The 20,228-nt window shown below is 40.0% G+C and overlaps 2 protein-coding genes across 2 annotated transcripts; one reads left to right on the top strand and one right to left on the bottom strand.

The window, feature by feature from the left end:
• Window positions 1-421: 421 nt before the first annotated feature.
• Window positions 422-8,446, bottom strand: LOC116917070 (serine/threonine-protein kinase Tao). Its single transcript, XM_045168602.1, has 16 exons — window positions 8,317-8,446; window positions 7,659-7,756; window positions 7,198-7,486; window positions 6,931-7,126; window positions 6,709-6,861; window positions 6,438-6,613; window positions 6,206-6,368; window positions 5,959-6,137; window positions 5,600-5,809; window positions 5,362-5,496; window positions 5,115-5,296; window positions 4,436-5,039; window positions 3,066-3,248; window positions 2,778-2,896; window positions 2,595-2,686; window positions 422-2,529 (listed from the first exon to the last, which is right to left on the bottom strand). Exons 2-16 carry the CDS (start codon window positions 7,673-7,675, stop codon window positions 2,399-2,401), a joined length of 2,829 nt encoding a protein of 942 aa, XP_045024537.1. The 5' UTR covers window positions 7,676-7,756; window positions 8,317-8,446; the 3' UTR covers window positions 422-2,398.
• A 5,768-nt stretch (window positions 8,447-14,214) lies between these two features.
• On the top strand, window positions 14,215-18,529 carry LOC116917068. Its single transcript, XM_032922432.2, has 3 exons — window positions 14,215-15,243; window positions 15,932-17,151; window positions 17,609-18,529. The coding sequence occupies exons 1-3, from the start codon at window positions 15,192-15,194 to the stop codon at window positions 17,840-17,842; spliced, it is 1,506 nt and encodes a 501-aa protein (XP_032778323.2). The 5' UTR covers window positions 14,215-15,191; the 3' UTR covers window positions 17,843-18,529.
• Window positions 18,530-20,228: the final 1,699 nt, after the last annotated feature.

Genomic DNA, 20,228 nt, shown 5'->3' with positions numbered 1-20,228 from the left:
GATCCTCAGCTATTTGGACAGTCATACCATTGTCGTTCATACCATGTGTCTGTTACCAAAATTACAGTTTGTAACATTTGTTGGGACAGTTTTGCCATTGATTCTGAGGTCATAAAAATATGAAAAAATCTAAAAAAATTTAAAAAAATACAAAAAATGTGAAAAAATACAAAATAAACTGTCCGATTAGTCATTTAGAGGTATTTCCAGACAATAGTATTAATACACTTCAAAAAAAAAAATAAAATTAGTCTAAGGTAACATTTCAGTTTGATCGCGTCTTTTTTTTGTTTGAAGAACAGACGACACTAAAATGAGATGCAAGATCACTTTATATTACCCATTGCTTTCTGCAGACCGTTTCAGACATGCACATTTTATTTGAACGACACTCTGACGCACTAAACTAAAAGCTTCCAAATAAAATTTGACAAGTGTATTGTATTAGAATATGTTTCTGCAACACTCATCCTTTGCGTTTGTTGTAACAGACATGATCAAGAGGGCCTATGTAGAACTTAGGTTTTGGATACCCTATAGGTCGGGAGAGATATTCCAAAATAACCCCGCCCTCCTCTGGCAAAGGATTAAAATAAAGAAAAAAAAATCTAAAATGGAACAATTCCAGGAGAGAAATCGTGGCAGAGATAAGGAGTCGGGCATGGGAAGAAAATAATAATAATAATAATAAAGAAAGAATAAAAAAAAAAAAAATACACGGAATACGTCGGAAAAGGGGAAACTCATACAACTGTCCAAATATTTCATTGACGAGAAATTCTACACTCTTGTCTCCTCTTGACCCTATTTTTGAGACGAACAATTTGCACGTTATGTGAGCCGATATTCAAAGTCATCGAAGACGTCGAAGAAGTAGGCAACTTTTTAAACGAAAAGCACTGAAGAGGAATAGCTAGGGGGTGAGGTGGCTATTACACAGTCGTGGGGAAACGTTGGCATAAGGAAGAACTATTATTCCACAAAGGGGCTAAATATGTTTAAGATTTTGCCTTTGTTGAAATACAATTCACTCATTTGATGTAAAACGTGCTCACAGATACTGTTTTCGTTTGTTTGTTTGTTTTCATTAATTGCTAGACCACTTTCATCCCACTGTTTTCCCCAGTTGCAAGCGTGTAACGTGTCCGAAACTTTCTTTTGTTCGCCGACAAGATATATATACACGGAATCACGCATCTACTGTATCAACTGGACAAATTAATTGCTATAGTTAGAAAAAAGCAAAATGAATAAGAGAGATGGATCAAGTTAACTTAAGCATCGATGGATGACTAATAGTTAGCTCTGGCTGTTTGGGAGTACCCTGAACAACAGGGGAGAAATTGAAAGATGCTAAATTTCAATCGTCCTATGGTAATTGGATGTTTGGGGTTTCAACGAAAAGGTAAAGTATTGGCATGTTTATGACAAAGTCAACTATGCGATAATCAAATGCAATACGATTAGGGTAGAAGAAACATCACTTTAGATCTAAGATGCACGAGACCGCCTTCTTTTGTTGTTTGTTGCAGTAGCAGGACTCGTGGCCAACTAGTCATAGGTCGCGACGCTTTTTGCTACTGGACTTTCAAAACCAATTTTTACAGGCAAATTGCTACAAAGCAGGGAAACGTGTCGTTAGATTCGTGAACAGTACGGCTGAAGTTCGAATGTGATATGTACCACGAGTCAAATTAATGTCTAGCATACCCACTTGCATGGATCCTCCCCAAAGAAAAGGGAAAGAAAAGAAGAAAAGAAGAAAAAAAAAATTAAAAATAAATCCAAGGGCCTCAATAGGTTTAGCCTTAGGGCAACGAAAAGTTTTCGGGTGGAAAAGCAATGGTGCATAAGCTAATTGGAGAGGCTTTACCATATCGGCCAGGCCATCCTATTCTCGGACGATGAAACCGAAAGAGAATGGGGTTCTACTGTCAAGATGGATTAGCAGTCTATCTTCTGGTGTATGTACTTTTTTTTTTTTTTTTCCTTTTTGGTTTTGTTTTTGTTTGTTCTTTTTTTTTTTCTTTTTATCCATTTTCTTTTGTAGTTGCTGTTACTATTTCTTTGTCTTGTTTTTCAAGGATCATGCGGATTTATGGCCTGTTGAACATAGGGATAATTACAAATAAAAAAAAGCAGGTTCGTCCGAGATGGATTCGGAGGAGGGTGTTGACTAATTGCCCACCACCTCCTTTCACCTCTCCATAACCTAATGGCTATATATCAATCAATCTGTTGGGAGGCAAGCCTGCATGCTTGTGTCCTGCTTTTAATGCCAGGGATCGATTCGACCATCATTCCCGTGCCACTTTGATGATGGCGTGCGGAGGTGCTGAAAGTAAATACTATACAAGGGTGAGAGGTCGGCTAACACCTAAGTGGATGGCCACACAATTCATGGTCGTCCAGTGCAGGCGTAGTTGGAAGAAACCGAATTGGATGATGGAGTGAACGAGGAAGATTGTGACGATGATGATGCTGAGGTGGTTGCCACTGAGTGATTTGCACCGTGGTGGTTCGGTACCCCTTTGAATTCAAATCAATGATGAGAAACAAACGGCAATTTATGCTAAGATAGCAAATGCGTTTACCTGGACGATTCAGGCTAAGCGTACTTCCCGTGATGCTGTCAGAGTCTTCGTCTCCATACGTTTCGCGGGGAGGTTCAGCAATGGCTAGTGCACTGCATTGTAGTCATTTCATTCACATTCAAAAATACAGTCGTTAACGCAAAACAAACACACAAAACAAAACAGAAAGAAAAATGTGAAAACCTGAAGCCGAGTCTCACGGATTCGTCGTCAAAACGTTCTAATTCTTTGGCCTGATTTTCGTGAAGCAGACGGATCCGGTCGGAGCGTTCACGTAAGAATTCTCGCGTTTCTTCTTCCATCTAGCGGTATTTTGAAAATTATAATTATCAATATACTAAACTGGAGCAGTTTCAAAGCTAATAGCTGCTACGATGTAGGGGAAACCAGATGCGGTAGATTTTTTTTTTAGTGCAGATAAGACGTGGGGAAAGACCTAAATTTATTAATTTTTTATTTGAAGACGCTCACCTTTTGTTCCAGTAGGGCACGGCGCACCGACACCCTTTCTTCCAATTCCGCTCTCTCCCTATTGCGCTGTGCTTCGGCTGTCATTTTACTCTTTGACTGGTAAGCCATAAGAATTTCCAATTCTCGTTGCAGCTTATCCCGCATCACTTGCGCTTCCACTTCTTGCGATTCGTCTAGGCGTATCTAGATTTAAACAAATGCAAAGGAAGGTTAACATCTACAGTGAAACATGACCTGGCAAGTACAATTTGCAGTAAGCGTTTTTATTGCTTGTACAACAAAATCTATCTTACAACCCTTTGCTATTATTCAACACGAACATTTACCGACCAGCCTTTGGCTTAATGGTTAGGCTTCAACGCAAATCTACCTTGTCTGCCTCAGACAGCTAACGTACCATTTTATAGAACGGAATTTCATTTGCGGATCGCAAAGAAAAAGTGTCTTAAACTACGTGGCCGATCTAAGAATTGGAAAAGCAGTCCGGGTCCGACTCGTGCGGCCAAACAGTAGCCTATAAACCGGATAAATCGGACTGGGCGACAATATCTCATGGCTTTAATACCTCAACGTAGTGCCTTACCAGAATTATTAAATTTATTTAGTGAAAACTCATCCTATTCCCACAGAAAGCCAAAATACCACACAAAGAAAGATACTGTATCTATATCATTGTCAATGGGCCATGGATTTGAGATTCGTAAAAAGGGCAAGTTTCTAATCGGGTAGAAGTAAACGCGATAACATTGCGCCAAAATATTTTGTGCTGACCGCTTGCCGCAGGTTTACGTGGGCAGCGAGATAGACTTTGGAAGCCAATGGAAATCTAGACTATGTTCTATAATGCAGATACAATTGCCTCGTAACGTGATCAAGTCAACATTTTACCGGTACAACTTGTAAGCGACTTCACATTGGCTGATTGACAGGTTTCCTTTAGTGGGAACGAGTACCAGTATCAAGATGGTATCAAAATTTCCCGAATTAATGAGGTAACTACGCTAATCTAAAATGAGAAAGCGCTAAGATAGTAGAATGTGCCTTCTCGTCACTGGAAATTGCTGAAAATGCAAAATTTCCGCAACTATCCATGTGCCGATACCGATCCTCTTAAGCCATCACCCCCCTCCCCTTTCCTTTTCACTCAAACACACTATTAGGATTATACATCAGCTAAGAGAACGCATTGGACAAACATGGGACCGATTTGCGATCGCAGATGTCCGACGTGGTTTCTTAAAAACGGTAATTTGTTCTTCCCTTCTTTCTTTTCAGTTAACTGATGCCCCGTCAAATACTCTGAAGCCATACAGTGGCTACTAGGCAAAATGGCAGATTGACAAAAAGCAAAAGCAGAGAGAAATACATACCGACTGTTTTTGAAGCATTTCGGCGATACTTCGCTCGTACTGTTCACCGAGAAGAGTCAATTTGCGTCGCTGATCTTCTTTCAGTTTCTTGATCACACCTTTTTGTTGGTCTCGCGGTGTCGAGGCCAGCTCTTGGGCCTTGAGCGCTTTATATTGGCGTGTCTGAATTTTAACCGTCTCTCGGAACTGCTTACGGATTAAAATTTCTTTTTGTTTCAAACTTTTGGGCTGTTGCTTCAATTCGACGGCGTGTTTTTTGCGTAGTTCGCGCTCTGCACGCTGGGTGTACTCGTGCTGATTGGACAATTCCGTCTGATGCTGTCGCCTAAGCTGTTCCTCTCGCAGCATGTGAACTGCACGCTGCTGCCGATATTCCAGCTCTTGCGTCAGCTCATGGTGGCGAAGCAACATGGCGTGGGCCGTCTCCAATTGAGCTTGCCTCCTATTGAGCTCTTCACACAACAGCTCACGTTCTAATCGGTGATAAGACAGGAGTTTTGCACGCCGTAATCTGCGCACCTCTAATTCCAAATAGTCCTTCTGGCTCTTCGTCAAGCGTTCTTCCTCACGCGCTTCGATTGCCTTCAAGGAATCTTTGTAATTCCTAGAGACACATTTTTTAAAAAAATTTTGAACACAAGAACTTCGTTAATTTTTCCCTCTTTAAAAACAATCATACTGTAGGGCCGCATCTCGTTGGCGTTTTGTTGTGCTCTCATCGCTGCTGAGTTCCTGCTTCCACCTTTCTTTAGTTTGCTTGTATTCGCGACGCACCTGAATTTCAAAATTTTTCTTTTCGAGCAAATGTCGCGCGTTCATTTCTTTGGTCAGCTTTTTCTCGCCAGATAAATTCTGCTTCAGCTTCAAGTTGGGAAAGTGTACCATTAATTCGGGTAACGCGAAGAGAGCTTTGAGCGATTTTCTACCTTGCGTTCAAGTTCTTGCTGATGTTTCACATGAAGCTTTTCCAGTTCCTTGCGGAATGATGTTAGTAACGTTTCGTACTCTTTGTCTAACATTTGCTTATGGCCCTCCATTTCTACTCTACATCTCTCTTCCAGCTGTTAAGGCGACAATGGAAATGAATGAGGAGAGTTCGAATCCAAGTTACAAAACACAATAAAAGGAAAATAAAATGAAACAAAATAAATACTGCTTTACTACCTTGATCAGAGCACTCTGGTGTTCTCGGCGCATGCGTTTGTAGCCAGACATTTGCTCGTGCATTTCTTCTTGCATGTGCTCTTTTTGCTGTTTTGAAACGATCGACGTAGTTCTAATGGTAGCGAAGTGATTGGTATTCAGGCTGTTGGTTGCGTTGGTGCTAAGTGATAGACCGTCGCTCACACCCGACAAGTTGTTGGCGTGCAGCGACTTTTTTGGGGGGAACAATCACACAAAATAAAAAGAAACATACAAACAAAATAAATATTGAAGCTCATGGGACAAATGAATGCTTGCAAAAGGAATGATTTTAATGAAATTGAAAAATAAATAAATTATTAGCGCAGCGAAAGCTTTACCTTTGTTCGATTTCGAACCGACATGGGATATATCGAGCTGTTTTCCGGATCCGCTGTGCGTGGCGGGATGCTGCTCGTAGAGCTACTTTGTGAACTAGCGCTGATGCCGGTTGATTGAATACTCTGTTCGGACGTTATTGAATTACTTTTACTGCTGTCACCACCTTGTTCTTCTTCGCCTAAAGAAGACAAATTTCGTAAGTATTCGTATCTACAAAGACGACGAGAAGTACACGCGATCGACCACCTTCTGCATCACCAGTATTGCTTTCCGTTTCACAAGAATCAACCATCAATATTTTCTTCATTTTACGATAGTTTAAATTGTCCAGATCACGAACAGCAGCTTTAGTGCGATGTATCAAGTCAATTATTACAGTCCCAGGTCTTGGACGTGTAATAAATTGATGCTATTGCATAATAATGAAAAATCTTAATTACCAGTTCAAACGTTCTGGGCAATTGGTAACTATACGAACATGTAAAAGACGACCAGCCGTAGGTCTGTCAGATGGATTCTTTTGAAGACAAGAGTCGACGAAATGACGAAATACTTCAGACCAAGTAGATGACGATAGCGATGGGCTATCATTCTGCGCTATGTGGTACAGGGCACTCATGGCATTCATATTGAAATAAGGGGGTTTTCTCTCAGCTGAAAATAGAAACGGGCATTCATATTGTACAAGATAAATTATGATTCTATGATGATTGAAAGTAATTTGATGCATTAACCGTTAAAAGACGTACCTAATTCCACGCAAGTAATTCCCAATGACCAGACATCCACTTTTCCATCGTACTGTCCTTCGTCCATTGCAAGGATAACTTCTGGCGCCATCCAATATGGAGTTCCGACAAAACTATTGGCCGGACAATGTAAACTTGCCGATCCGAAATCAGCTATGGAATGAAACACTTTTTTAACATCTAGATCGACGGCATATTTCCCGAAATCGATGAATTGGCTACCTAGCTTAACAGTTCCAATTTCAGTCAGAAGAATATTGCCAGCCTTGACGTCGCGATGGATGCGATTCATAGTGTGCAGGTAGTCCAGACCACGTAGAACACCGTCACAGATGCCAGCAATCTCCTCCTCACGTAATGGCCTCTTATGTACTTCAATTATATCGGAAGCTGAGCCAAGGCAGTACTCCATGACCAACTGTGTACAAGAAGCATAACATTAGTATATCGAGCTCTAAATGTCTGATTATTCTGATCAGAAATACTGACCCAGGCTGTGTGTTCCCTGAGATAACATCCTTTATACTCAATTGTATTGGGATGGCGTAACTGTCGAAGGAAACGAATTTCTTTGAGGATATCCTGCCATTTTTCATGGCATTGTTTTCCCATATAGGACATTTTTTTAATGGCCACAATTTCCTTCGTAAAAGCATGACGGGCATAATAAACAGCTCCAAAACTTCCATGACCGATCTCTCGGAGATCTTCGAATATCCGGTCTGGGTCGTCATGGTCAAAGAGGTCTGCTACCTCTGGGTCCTTCAAACTGCCTGCCCTATATTGAGTATTTGTACTGAAGGTTACTTAACTGAACAGTGAAAAAATATTTGTTGAAAAGAGGGTTGGTTGGATTTCAAGAGTCTCAAAACAATGGTTGGAAAGTGGATATTATTGGTACACATGAATTCAGACTAAGCATGGTATATGGCAAAGCTGCCTAATATTACCTTGGCACAGTAGGCATAGTTCGGCTGTTGATCAGTCACAGCCTCTATTAAGGAGAATACATTGAAGTTCACAGCATCACTCCAGTTCCCATGACACACTGTAGATGAAAATTCTTTTAAGACACTCTATGCAGTTTTCAGGCATTGCACATAACACTCTCCTCGTTCATGATTTAACGAAACTAAAGAAAAGGATATTTTACTGTCTCTCACTGAATTTTTAATTCACAAAAACTTTCAAATGACTGAAGTTAAGTCCATAGGGAAAATTCCTATTAGTGGCACTTTATAAGATGACAATGTGATACAACACTGATTTTGTTTTGGGTAATAAGGGAATTGTATGTCTGGCAGAGATTTGTGTTGAAGTAAGGTCACCTGAAAGGCTTGTCACTGAATATATGGCAACACAACTGTTCCGACGACGTAACAAAAACCACAGTTGAAAAATTTGAGAAAAATTAATGCGTTAGCTGCAAAAGAATTGACTAGGATCTAACGATTAAATATCAACAAAAAATTTAGAGTAACACAAATCTAGGCAAAAATGGCGACCCTCCTCAAAACAATTCAAGCACGTCTTTGGGTTCCTCAGACAGGTAAACAAACAATTTGGTTGATGGTGATAAGAACGCTGAAACCCACAGAAATTACTTACCAAAAAAGAAGGAAACTTTTTACGTCGAGTTAGAAAGTCGCTAGGGAGAATCGAGTATCGGTAATTCCGGTTAGAAAAACAAGAAGAATGGCGGATCTATAATAATTTCCACTAGAAACTGTGGGCCACACTGAGAATACAACACCATCTAGGTCTCAAAATAGTAGTTAATATATACATCATGGGCGAGTAGGTACCTATAATCCGATTCTCCTTGCATAAACCATGGCCTACTCGATAGGTAACGTAAAGCCTGAAGGTTCCCTATCCTATCCGCACTTTAGCAGTGAAGCAACCAATAGCTCTTTTCTTTTTACTCGGTGGTATTTACCAAGTGCCCCCTTCTGACAGTAAAAGTAACAACCTTACCGCATTGAAAATTTGCCGCCGACATTGGCACTTTTAATTCAGACATGAAGCTCTGTTAATAAGAAAAATGCATTTAAGCTTACAAGATAAAATTGCTTTGAAAGAAGAAACAACAAAACGCCATTCATTTAGAATACAGCTTTATTGGTAAAGGTTAATGGCATATACTAGTATCGAACTTCATTCTGACTGCCGTTAACTGTTAAAGTGTCATCACAGTAAATAGCTAACATGAAATACAGTATATCAGTTAGATATGGCTCCCTTTAACTACGGCGGAGGCGTTAGAGAAATTTACTTAAATTAGAACCCTGGAAACTAGGCAGAACGTAGCACCATTATGTAGTTCCAATTTCAAAGTCTAGTGGCGCTGACGTCCATCATAGTTAGACCCTTGTGTAAAAAGGGCCTTTACTTTTGAACTTCCAAGCTCCAGGTTTTACTTTTCGAGTAGGCTATGCATAAATATAAATTGCATTAGTAACTCGTTTGTTGCGTCCAACGTGATTGAGAACTACTGTTTACGTCGTTCCAGGAATTTTTTCATCGGCAAAAATGTGCGCATTTTCGTGCAGCGTGTTGCGTACGAGACGCTTCTTTTTCTATCGCTTTTGCGTTTGATATGGGCTTCTTCCGTGAACAGCCTTTTCCATTGGCCAGTTACAACCCGGAAGAAAAATCCACAAATAGCATTTAAGCAAACGCAAATACGAGTATGTCGTAAATACTGTATTTTGGAAATATTTTAACTCGATTTGGGTTTTCCCTTAAAAGTTATCAGAAGCAGAAACTTTATCATGAGTCTGAAATTCGTTGGCAGAGTAGCTGCCTTTTCGAAATGTATACATAGTCTTTCAAGTTGTCACCAATATTAAAAACTAAACCACATCTAACTCCATCGCATTTTTATAACGTGGAAATAATTTCCACATAGTCAAATTAGGTAATGAATATAACTATACTTAGGTCGCCATTCTTCTGTAATCGTTCTGGTTTGAATACAGTTGCTGCTCATTTTTTTTTCAACACGGAATTTGTACAAGATAAAAAGACATTGTTTAACCTGATACACCATTCCAATTCAAGTTATAGAAAAAAAAAAACCCTGCTAATTGACTAATTTGTTCTGTTCGCCATCTAAACAAAGCCCCAAGTTAAAATATAACATAAATTTTGGCTAAATTGGTTGCTTTAAAAGTGTTTACCGGTTATTATACCAGATGTTTTTCATGTGTTCTGTTTGCTTGTGTTATAATCACATATCACTTAGGCTACTATACGTATACAGCTATATTGTCACTAATGATCTAAAAACCAATTTTTAAAACTATTTATTTGTTTTCCTGGAATTACAGATTTAGAACTTAGTGGGTTAGGTATAATATAACATTTAAAGGGATACCACACCCACGGTAGGATTATTGTTTGTTTTGAGTTTGATTCTTACGCCAAACTTGTAAGATTTTAGCAAAATGTTAAGCACAAATTTGAATTTGCCGATAAATGTCTAAACATTTCTATTCAACTAAACTATATAGATGCCATGGACATTATTCGGCTACTAGATGTTGATCCTCATTAGGCTAGTTTTTTATAGATTAAATTTGGCACGTTGATAAAGATTGTGCATTAACTGTATAAATTGCCTACTAATCGACGCACGGTGGCAATGACTATCTTCTACATGCTAGTTCAATAATGTAGCCTACTATTCATGGTAATATAAGTATTGGGGTAACAGGCGGGGCTTTTAAATGACTAGATCATTCTGTACTAACCAACGTGGTTGCAAAACAAGAAGAAAACAACAAATTGGACACACATATATTTCCTAGGTCGCTTTTAATCGTCAGTTTTCTATTCAAATTCCCCAAGAAAATTTTTTAATCATCTAACACTCTTAATCGCCAAAATTATATCAACCTAGTATTATTTTATGCCAAAATTTCGGGTTTTATACCAAAATTTTCCATTCCGTATAATAAGGGATGTAGAGAATGATTTGTTATACAGTAACTAGGCCTAACGATTACAGCCGGTTAAAAATTCGCAACAGGTCTTGTGATGGGCCCCAAATGCAACGATTAGTACATTCAAGAATTATCCGAAATTATCCTGAGTTCGAAAGCTGACAAGGACTATAGACCAATGATGTGAAGGTAACATTTACATACGTGGTTTTACGGTGCTAAACGAGCTCTGTTTTACGGAGAAACACGGGTTGTGTAAAAATCGAAAGAATCTCGTACATTTGCCAAAGAATCATTTCTTTGTTGTTGAAAGAATCACAAAATCCCCAGTTTGCAGTAGGAATTACATGGTTTTAGCATGAAAATTATGATTCTTGAATTACAAATCAATCACTTTTTGATTCAAAAATCACTCGCGATTCTAGAATCTCGTATACCTACACCGCGTTAAAGAGTTTTACACCCCCTGGAGAAAGTTATAGACAAAAATCCTCAGACTGAAACGGCTGTTGCTGAGGTGACCATCAGCTGGATCACCTCTAGTCTCTTTGGCTAATATTCTTTTTACCGAGCTTTTAACCAACCAAATCTACTAATAGCCGATCAAGAGGTTGGGAAAAATGGGATACAATTGCAAATGCGCGAGAGCACATGTTTCAAGTTTCCTTGGCAGCAAACGGCGAAGGTAAATTGGGTAAAAACACAACTACAATTGCGCTAGTAGTAGGTGTGACGCAGTTTTTGTCGGTGAGCTTATTGGTGCTGCGAAAACGCCTCCAATTAAATACTAGTAAATTTAAGAACATTTACGTTTTCAACTACAAATCTAGTGGCTAACTAGGATTTGGTCATCCATGCGATTTAGGTTTATCCTGAGAACCCAAAAAAGACAAACATAAAAGATTTGAACAAAATATATAATATAATAACAATAATAATAATAAAAGGAATAGTATTCAACAAATGGCTAATTGGCTATAAGCCTAGATATAGTTTGGTTTTTAAAACGATTCGCCCATCATGAGCCATTATTTATTTTATTTTTTTTTTGAATTTTGGATTAAAACCTTATTGTTAGCAGCAGCAGTTTGTTTCTAAATTCAATATCACAGAGAGTGAAGTTCAACCGTATGGATTGTGGCTTTGTTTTTCTAACTTCGTCTGAATCTGCGGAATCTGCTCAATTTATGCCGTGCATGCAGATAACTAGACTATCAATAAGAGGACTTGATAGGAAAACAGCGAAAAAAATAGCTGGCACTCGTTGGCAAAGAAAAACTAAGACTATACCCAATTGTCTTAACAATAATGAAGGCGGACGGAACAGAGATTGCAGGTCACTTATACCTGTCGAATGTCAAAGAGAGAAGCTACTGCCGCAACTGGCTCATGAGACAAAATGGCGGATCGTTTCCGTCGGACGAGCGTTGGCTCGACGCCTACCTAGGGCATAGAAAACGGAAGCCAATCGTTACAGAAAAAGAGAACGATTACGAAGGGTCGTGAGCGAGGTTCGGTCGACCAACTTCCTTTTCCCCCACAGTTGTTGGACATAGTACCTATGCATTTCTCACACCCCCCTCTCTCTTCCCACCGAATTTTCTTTTCATACAGCATTCTTACAGGTTGTGACTGCATCCTCTCACCGTCCTTCCACCACTGCCGGCTAAAGAGGAAATACTCCTTAATTTAAGGTAGAGAGAAAGGCGAGAATTGAGAGAGAGAGAGAAATGGCTCCGATACGTGGACAGGTAAAAGGGTGACGTAAACTGAATGGAAAACTTTGCTGGAAAAGAGATTAAGCGTATACAGGTGAGATAGTACTAGTCGGTTGGCTACGCTACTCAAGGCTGTTCCCAGTTGAAATGATAGAATGGCCGGCTGATTAGGCGGTTAGTCCCAGCTGTTTGGAACCTACTCGGCCACTTCCGCTGCTTTTCTCGTGAAGTTACAATCGTCGTTTCCCTTTTCCCAAATAGGTCACTGCTCTTCTTTTTTCCTCCTTCCTTAAACGTATACGTATGTGTGTGTCTTTTTTTTTTTCATTCCAGTTTTCAATATATTTGCTTTTATGAACAAAAATGTTTCTTTATATTGTTCCCATTTTGTCTCTTCCCTTTTCTTGTCAAGTCGCCGCTTTCATTCTGAACAACAACTTCCACGACCATTAAGTGTGCGAATGGTCACTAAGGAAATCACACGACCGAACCGTCGGACCATTCTACCATTTTTCTTCCCTTTTTGATGGGAACTTTCGAACCATTGAAATGCCGTGCCGTACGGCAGACTGTCGCAGAGTTCTACGAAGCGTTCCATCGAACGATGGAGTTACTTTATCGATTCCACGATTGTTTCGTTCTCATTTACAAGGTTGGATGATAAAGGTCTTTTTCCATTAGAAAACGGACTTTGTGCCAGATTATGTAGAAACGAGCTCATTGTGTAGAAATACACATGAATCTACATAGGCCTACCCTGTAGGTTATCTGATTGAATGACGATTCAACAAGATTTTACGAGCCGTAAACCAGCAATCGGTTTTCTGCTGCCTGCATTGATTCTTGTTCTTGTTGTATAGAAAAGAAATTTACAGTATATTTGTGTTAGGTATTCTACCTGTTGGCTATTGCGTGGGTGTGAGCCGATGTACCACATAGGCAGGAAAAGAGGTTAAATAGAGAGGTTGACATTTCCACTTCCGACCAGCGTCTACTACGGTCTCTATCTTCCCACCACAGACAGTGGTGTGTGTGTGTGTGTGTGTGTGTACCTCCTGTATAGCATCGACTCGACATATTTGCCCTAAAACGAAAATAAAAATGGTACAGGTGGAAAACGAAAGGAGGTAGACTGAATATTTCACATACTACTGTGCAAGAAGGTGACTCCCGTTTCCGTTTCCTGTCGAGTTTTCTGCCCTCTACAAGTGAAGTAGCCAGAGGAAATGGGACGGTAGCACCTAAGTGCGACCCATGTAGGCTTCAAGAACCAATAATCATTTGGATGTACTCTGTACCTTAGAAAAATAGTAAAAAGTTTGTGGTTTTAACTGAACTTCCCTGACGTACTGCACATAATAGTATATACAAAAACCGACGCTGATGACCGGCGAATAACTTGTGTGACTTGCGCGTTTGTCAGCCTGCTTCCTGTTTTACACAATGGGAAAAACAAAACCTTGGCGCGACTATTCTTCTGGTTAAAAATATTAACTATTCATGATACACCTCTGCTTTAAAAGCCATTTCGCGTGGGGACGTTTTCACTTCAGAAAGTAATCCATGTGCAAGGAGTTAAAGAATTGGTTGTCCGCTTTCATATTGTTGTCGTCTTGTCGCAGGGATTTAATACTGATGGGGCCACCGATTGAGAACAGAAGTAATAGCATCGTGCATTGTCTATACTGCAATCGTCTAGATGCTTATAACTCAAAATCAAGAAAAACGAAGGCATTTGTCAAGAGCGAGCTGACCAAAGAGCTACGGTATTCAGTATTTATATAAAAAACCGTATAAAATAAAAAACAAGGGCTTTCTTAAGTCAATTTTACTTAAACTATAATACACTCGCTGTTATATGAGATCGAAAAATCACGCACATATGTCAGTAGATCACTGATTGCCGCCTGCTTCTCCATATGGCAGGAATGAGTCTGAATTGCCCGAAGGGAATAGTGAGCTTCGTCATTGCCGAGTAGCCTTTCGTCAAGCCGTAAGTAGTAGTTGGGGGGGTTGTTTCTTGATATCGGAATCTGGCTGAACGTAGTTGCTTGCCGACCACCTTGGAGGTAAGGTGTTATATTTCTCTCGTGGTAAAAATTCAAATACAGAAAGGAAAGAGCACTTCTTTGACGGCCTCCACAGTCCGATGGTGTTCCTATTCGTTTTCTTCTTCAGCATCGCACGCAGCTGGTTCTTGTCCTTGATACCAGACTCGCAATCACGCGGTTAACTGCGATCAAAGAAGCTGCGTTAATAGCCATCATATCCAAGCCATATGGTCAACTGCTGATACAATCGGTGTATTTTTCTCCAGCGGTGCCTTTCAGAGCATGTCACTCCGGCTAGTAGAACTGGCGTTGAACCGCACCTGCTACAGCCTGAAGGAAGAAGCAAGACAAATATTCCCTGCTTGGTCGACTACAGTCACGACTTATCGCTTGGTCAGTCAAGTTGTATAAAGCAAACCCACCGGTGCGTCGCTTTGCGTTCTGTGAATGTAGCCAGTTTTTCATGTCGAGGAAGCTTGCTTGAAGGGAAAGGATTCGAAAAAGAATTGAACTCATCAAGCTGAGGCAAACTGGACAGTGCTTTTAGACCTTGGCAAAGGACGAGAATCTCCTGGAGAGCCCACTCTGTTTTCTGGTTTGTTGCCAGCTTGTGCACTTGTTCGTAGTCATCATTCTCTGAAATTTCAAAATCGAATTTGAACCGATTCAAACGATATTGAAAAGAACCTTGCAGTGAATCAATCCAGTATCGCTTTCTGAGGCTTACTTCGGTAACTATCGTGATTTACCTCTAGCTTTCATAGAAAATGGCGAATCTGGAAACTGACAGCCCTGTCGTATGGCCGAAATGGTGTTACAGTAAGTTCTTACCTATTTTTCTTTGTTTTTTTTGCGATGTTTTAATGTTTGTCGAATTTGAAGCGGCCTACTTTTTTCAACGGCCAGTTTGTACTGCAGAACTTGACAACAGCTCAATTTTTTAGGCCAAATTTGTGACATTCTTTGCTACTTGAATTTTGACAGATTACATCAAAGACACAAAACAACAATTTATGAAACAATACGGTCGTGTTGTTTCTACAGAAATTCGCTTTAGTCTACCACAAAGTCGTACTAAGTCGTTTGTTAGTTCACGCCACCAAATTGATTCCTTCCGCTTTTTTTAAAATCTAATCCGCCTTGTAGTACGGTAGTGGACAATGCACGATAAAAAGATCAGAAAAAAAAAAAAAAATCAGTGAAAGATATTTACACCCACAAACGTAAAACGTGTTCGTGTTTCAGTGAACGAAAAAGTCTGTTTGTGTTTATCTCAAGGGAGATGATCAAACCAAAACTCGATCAAAGAATGTAAATTTTGTTTTAAAAGATGTTCTTGGAAATAGCGGTTCACCTTATTGTACATTTCGATAGTGCTTTTTGATGTTGTTACTGTTTTTGTTTTTTTCGTTATTTAGGTGAGTTACGATTGCATGTAGTATTAATACCAACTGTATGAAATGCTATCTAATTGTGGCGTCCAATAACGTCTCTCTTCTTGTTTCAGATAGTCGACCGAAGAAAGAAAATGGCATTCCTGACACGGGCGTCAAAGCTCCGTTGCCAAACAAAGCTCGCCGGAAAAAAATGGCACGCAAGAATGGTTCGTCTGTCGGTGTAAAACACGAACGTTGCAGTCCCGGCGCAGAGACTGGAACAGGTTCTTCACCATATAGTCCCATTTCTGGTTCCTTTCGACCTGCTACACCACCAGCTGGAGAAACGGCAAGTGACTCGTGTTACTCCACAGTGGAACGGTTCAGCCCGCCCAACTTCAACGCACCCAACAACAAATCCATGTCGAAAGGGCTGGAAATGTCGCGGAACTGCAGCGATTTCATGCGCAGTTTGGCAGCCAAATACAATCATTCAAATCCCAATGACTACCGATCGCAGGAAAGCAACAGTTTCATGTCACTATTAGACTCGCGTGCATCCTATAAGGACTTGATTCCAGGCGAAGCATCCTTACAGTCGGCCCCTTTCTCCCTCTTTAACCTTCCGCTGAGTACGTTCACTTCTCATGCGCTTGCTGCTAGTAAACACTACGAAATGGCATCTGCAGCGGGAGAAACTGGCAAGAAAGAAAGGAAAGCATTTGCCGCCATGCCAATGCTGCCATTGTATGGATTGGGCCAAGACAACAATATCCGCCAAGCACTGGCACCTGGCTTCCATTCCGGCCCTGCCATGGACATGAGTTCAACTCAAGCGCTGCTGAGCATCGTCCGTTCGGCTGCTGCCCGTGGTTCGCCACGTACAGATCCATACGTTAGCGACACGGCAACCCGAACTGGCATTGCCTCACTGAAACGCCCAGCCGAAACGGTTGCAGTGGCGTCTCACATCCCATTGGATCTAAGCGCTTCTATGGCCAAGCGTCCAAACATAGATTCACAACTGGAATCACTGAGCCGTAGTCGATTGTCCCAACATGCTTCATCTAGGTCGCCTGCTATGGACTCGAATAACGTTCCCGGGAGACAATTCTCTCCTATTGGCAGGAAGTCACCATCCTCACGCTTCGCATCGGACACCAGTAATGCTTACGGAGACAAAAAAGTAACAATTCAGAACAAAATAGCAGTTGGACAACTTCCCCCGAACCGTGGCCTGGGTTGTTCCGCCCATTCTTGTAATATGACCGCAGCTGAAGTCCGTGAGTGGTCAATCAGTCATGTGGTGGATTTTATCAAAAGCATTGATCTCTGCTGCGAATATGCACAGGTAAGCAAATCATTTTCGATATACTTCAGATTATTTAGTAGACCTACTGGTTTGCTCATCCTTTGAATACCTTTTACCCAGTATATGCTCTCTACATTTCCAATGATCTCGATGATCATCGTAGAAGGAAATCACATATGGTAGCAAATGCGGGAAGAGTTCTAAATACAGGACGGCAAAGGCCACATGCAATGACTATTTTTTTACGGCCAACTGACATCAAGTTCGGAAAACAGTATAGAAATTAACAACTAATATATATTTTTTTGATTGAGGAAAAATTTCTGCAATATATAGATTAATATTTACATTAAACAATGCGTCGATTTCAAACGAACGACAACATTTTCTCCTACTTTCTAATCATACCATTTCACCATTATCTCCATCCTGCTCCTTATACTGGATATAGCCTACTTGAAAAACCTGTTAACATTTCTCGCATTCCACGTTTCAGGCATTTGAAGACCAATCAATCGACGGTAGTATTCTTCCCCTGTTAACCGAAGAACATCTAATTACAAGCATGAACATGAAACTCGGCCCAGCATTGAAGCTCAGATCTGTGCTGGCAAAAAAGATAGGCCACTGCGCTGTATGCCTTCATTGCGTTCACTGTCACACGGAACCGACTGGAGCTGAATCGCCACCGTCTTCGCAAGACCACCAAGATAATGCGAATAATACATGATTGCTTTAAATTAGCTACAGGTCTGTAAATACGTTGCAATTAGCGGCAACCTCGTCGCTTCCAAAGATAAAAATAATTCAAAGCTGCTATACACTATACTGCTAGAACGCTACTCGCTGTCCATAATTTTAGACTAGACAACAGTGAGGGAGGGGACATTGAAACAGTTAACCGTTTGATAATTGTTTTGTTAACTATATTTCTGCTGGGGAAAAAAAGGAACGAATTTGGCATTTGAAAAATATGTAATTTGGGAGTTTATAATCTCGGCTACAAAATCTTCCTTTGCTTATGGGATTGTGTAAAGTTGAATATGATGTCAGACGTGCAAAAAAGAAGCATCTCAAAAAGTTCAATTGTCACATAAGGGTTGGACAGTAAAAAAAAAAGACTGCTCAAACCTACCAAGCAAAAGTGACCATTTTGAATAAAGACCTACTTATTATTTATCCTCTTATTGTAAAATGTGACAATTTGTTTCTGTTATTGTATTTCAGGAATCTAATTATTATTATATAAATATCTTCTAAGTACTCGCAACAATTTGATTTATGTTGTATTTGAAGCAAATCACTGTCCCTTTTATTGCCTCATGCTTGGATGTTATGAATATCGGAATGTGATGTTTTTTTTAAGTAAATCACGTTCCAAATAAAAATATTCCAATTGTGTTACTTTAAAAAGGAATGTTGAATCAATGTCGACAATCATTGTTTTTCAATCTTCTTAAAAAACGAAAATTGAGAGGCAGAAATGAGAGAAATGGCTTCGATATGTACGGACAGGTAATGATGAAAGCTGAATGGGAAACTGTGTTGGAAACGCCTTCTTTTACTAGACTATAGCTGAAGCCACAGCCAACCCTCAGCAAGGAAATCATCAGTTGTGACTGTGACGCCCTAATTTCCATTCGACTTTGTGGCACCGGCGTCGAATTTCTTTTTAATAAGGACAAATGCAGAGTTTTATGGGCTTGAGCTCTTACCGTCGCGTGTTACCATGTTGTCAGTAATGTTCTTTGAGTAATAGAAAATTTAAAGGTCGTGGGTCCAGGTGGATTTGGGTGGATGGCATAACTTGTAAGTGTACGTTTTGTCTATTATGAGTGCTTTATTGTCACGGCCACCTTCACGGGATTGCTCACGTCGCACTAGTTTCATGATGGGGAACGTTGACCAGGCCGCTGGCTGATCTAAACACGACAGTGCAGACGACTGATTGACTTCCACTATCATTAACTAGCCTACTCTTCTCACTATCACTGATATAGAGCCCTTTGTCCCGGCTAAAACTACCAAACAGCACCAGAGAGAGCGATATTCATTACAAAGATAGCTGTGCCAATAAAACTGCTTTTGTTTTAGACGGGGTTCGAGTCAGTGCCTCCCCTTATTTCATCTCCGAACTCGTATCCGTAACGTTAACATATCCGCAACATTCGAGTACCCTAAAGACCACTATACTAATAATACTTTAGCTGAAAATTTCACATACGAAGACATCTTGGAAAAATATAATGAAGGCTTTATTGTCTCTTTTAAAAAAATTTGTAAAATTTGCATTATATTTGAAACCTTTGCCTTTATGCATCTGGGGACACTAGACATTTCACCATCGCGGAATTTCACTGCTTGGGAAATTCCTTTTGCTATTTTAAATTATAGGAGCAATATTTAAAAAAAAATTTTAATATTCAGAATCTCAAAATTTAGAATCAATTGATATTTGTAATAGCAAAGTGAGTAAGTACACATCTCCAGCTGATATTATCTCAACATGTCACGAGAGATCCTAGTAACATAGTAGTAGTATACGTAGCGAACAATGGGGTAACATTGTATTTAACGGTTCTGAAAGTGGAAATGCAAACGCCGAACGACGAAGTTTTTATTTGTGTATCTTCGACAGACGCCTTTCCGATAACACAGATGTTAACGGTGGCGAAGATCATAAAGGGTTTCTTAAATAACTTTTGAACTGCCATATTAACGAATGCACCGTTTTGTTTGGTATATTTCACCCAAATATGGGCCCAGCAATCTGCGGGTGTTTTAAATACATTTCTTCTAAATAGTCTCCACTTCCTGATATACTCGTAGCCGTTAACATTTTAAAAAAAGATCGCACATAACCGTCCGAATACCAAAAGCCTACAGAGAGAGTGTTGGTTCCCCTTCTTCCTATATATAGTCAATTTGCAACTCTTCAACATGCCACGAATGAACATGTCTATGTTTTGTTCTAGCCGGCCAGTGGCCAACAAAAGATACTCCTCATCATTATAAAGCGTGTAGGCTACAAATGAATATAGAGAAAGTGTCTGAACCGGTATAAACAATTACAAACCAAAGCAGAAGACGGCTGGTTTGGTGAGTTGGAAAGTTTT

The sequence above is a fragment of the Daphnia magna genome, linkage group LG2, assembly GCF_020631705.1.
Source record: "Daphnia magna isolate NIES linkage group LG2, ASM2063170v1.1, whole genome shotgun sequence".
Classification (NCBI taxonomy): domain Eukaryota; kingdom Metazoa; phylum Arthropoda; class Branchiopoda; order Diplostraca; family Daphniidae; genus Daphnia; species Daphnia magna.
This window is presented reverse-complemented; position numbering and strand designations above follow the sequence as displayed.

Bases quoted from the DNA above. Each gene is read 5' to 3' on its own strand.
- LOC116917070 (XM_045168602.1), bottom strand. The intron at 6,614-6,708 runs GTACGTCTTTTA...TTCTATTTTCAG, and splicing joins AATTACTTGCGTGGAATTAG to CTGAGAGAAAACCCCCTTAT. The intron at 5,497-5,599 runs GTAGTAAAGCAG...TCGCCTTAACAG, and splicing joins ACCAGAGTGCTCTGATCAAG to CTGGAAGAGAGATGTAGAGT.
- LOC116917068 (XM_032922432.2), top strand. From the start codon at position 15,192: ATGGCGAATCTGGAAACTGACAGCCCTGTCGTATGGCCGAAATGGTGT. The intron at 15,244-15,931 runs GTAAGTTCTTAC...TTCTTGTTTCAG, and splicing joins ATGGCCGAAATGGTGTTACA to ATAGTCGACCGAAGAAAGAA. The intron at 17,152-17,608 runs GTAAGCAAATCA...TCCACGTTTCAG, and splicing joins TCTGCTGCGAATATGCACAG to GCATTTGAAGACCAATCAAT.